The following is a 1,902-nucleotide window of genomic DNA, read 5'->3' as shown; positions in this document are numbered from 1 at the left end:
GTATAACTGACTTTTCCGACAAATGCCATTTCTTCTGGTAGCGCCAGTTGCTCGGTGCCGACACAGGAGGTGATCCCTGTGGCCACAGGTCTAGTTTGATCCTTGTCAGTCGGTAGGGCAGCCCTCCAATCAAATTGTTGAATAGCTTGGAAAATTTTCGGCATGTGGACCATGACCGCTGGAGGGTCATTACCGTGCGAAAGGATGTCCAGAAGGTCAACCGATGAGACAAAAAAGAATCGAGGAAAGGTTTTACGCTTTGAATCCATAAATTCATTGAGAGCCTTTTCACACAAAGACAGCTGCTTCTGGAGCTCATCAATCTGAATTCCAATATCAGGCAGGACGCAAAAATCCTTGATTTTTGAGTTAGATTGTCCTTTTCTTAAGACCTCTTTCATGTTCTCGTCGATCGTCACAAACCGTTCGGCTTCTTGGGGAAGTTCACGTTTCACTTCTTCGGAGCAGAGGAAGAGATTTTCCAGAAAGGTCCAAGATCGCTGGACTTCTCGCATCATCTGAGTAATATCCCCTATTGTGGCGAGAAGCTTTTGCCAATGCGTTACTTCAGTTTCAAACGTCGCGAAAAACCTGAAGTCAACAAATCCACAGGGTGTTCCGAATCTGCAGGTTGTACCAAGAAGATGGATTGGCTGTTTCAATTGCAGTTTCCTTATAAGCCACCAACGTGCGATCAATATACCGCCTTATTGAGCCCAGAACATTCTGCATGGATTATATCGATCGAGCATGGAATTAATACATACTTGGAAACCATCATGTTTTGAACCAGCATCTGCTGTTCTTCTAGTAGCTCGCTGCTTTCCTCCGAGAGGGACAACAAATTGACGTCAGGTTCCCTCGCAGGCGTAAGCACAAACAAGGCCGCTTCCCACGTATTCGTCAGGAGAACCAGATTTTTCTCGATTGCCTCTTCTTGCTTCGCCTGGAACGCCCAGGGATATATTGCAGCGGAGACGATGAGTCTGTGATATCGGTAGCACTTATACTACTCGTACTTGACTCTACCCTGATTTTACAATTATACTAATAAGTGTGAGCTCCAACTTATGTTGTTGCAGAGGTTAAATGCGGCCTCACGTAGGTGTAGCGCCCCACCTTGTCAGTAATCTCTTCAACAGCTCCCTGCAGCGCTAGGAGATTAAGATCTTCGATTTGACTAAGTTTGGTTTCATCAGATATTTCAAGGGATTTTTGCGCAAGACCAAGTAGCTCATTCCAGTGACGGTCACGCATGTACGGCCCACGGAGTTCAGTAATTAATGGTGCAATTTGCACCCACGTTCGCAGCATTGCCAGTAGTCCTTGGTATGCGTCGGTCTTCTTATCCATCTGCACAGAGGACCAGCCTCTAGATATCCAGGGTCNAGTAGTCCTTGGTATGCGTCGGTCTTCTTATCCATCTGCACAGAGGACCAGCCTCTAGATATCCAGGGTCGCTGGTATGTTCTGGGAGTATCGTGTGGCTGCAACTTCCTGGCGCGTTTTTTTATGGAACCTGTATGGCTACGTTTCGATGGTTCTCCACAGATATCCAGGCCTGACCTTTATATCCTTTTGCAAGCTTTTCTGCATGGCTTTTACGGCAATCTCTATCTGGACTCCATCGACTTCCTGCCACAAAAGCCCTCGGTACTCTTCAATCTGGTGCAGCATCGACTCTGCAACATTCCAAAACTGCGTCACATTCCGCAGCTCGTCTTCCATTGTAACAAGATTCTGGCGTGATGTACTTAACAGCTCAGGGAAGTCAAAAGAGGCGGCTGGTACTTGCAATGCCTGAAGCGCGTTCACATGGGTAGAATTTCGAAAAAGTTAGTCAAGGATTTGGACATAGAATGTTTGTTGATGCGAAAGCGGCGTTGTAGCTTTTCAGCAAAA

General features: G+C 46.6%; 1 protein-coding gene across 1 annotated transcript; it reads right to left on the bottom strand.

The window, feature by feature from the left end:
- Window positions 1-694: 694 nt before the first annotated feature.
- On the bottom strand, window positions 695-1,728 carry EMH_0094560 (uncharacterized protein; the record flags this gene model as incomplete). Its single annotated transcript, XM_038023161.1, has 3 exons — window positions 695-946; window positions 1,102-1,353; window positions 1,567-1,728. The coding sequence occupies 3 exons, from the start codon at window positions 1,726-1,728 to the stop codon at window positions 695-697; spliced, it is 666 nt and encodes a 221-aa protein (XP_037879015.1).
- Window positions 1,729-1,902: the final 174 nt, after the last annotated feature.

Source organism: Eimeria mitis, genomic scaffold (genome assembly GCF_000499745.2).
Source record: "Eimeria mitis Houghton genomic scaffold, Emh_scaff8310, whole genome shotgun sequence".
NCBI classification, from domain to species: domain Eukaryota; phylum Apicomplexa; class Conoidasida; order Eucoccidiorida; family Eimeriidae; genus Eimeria; species Eimeria mitis.
This window is presented reverse-complemented; position numbering and strand designations above follow the sequence as displayed.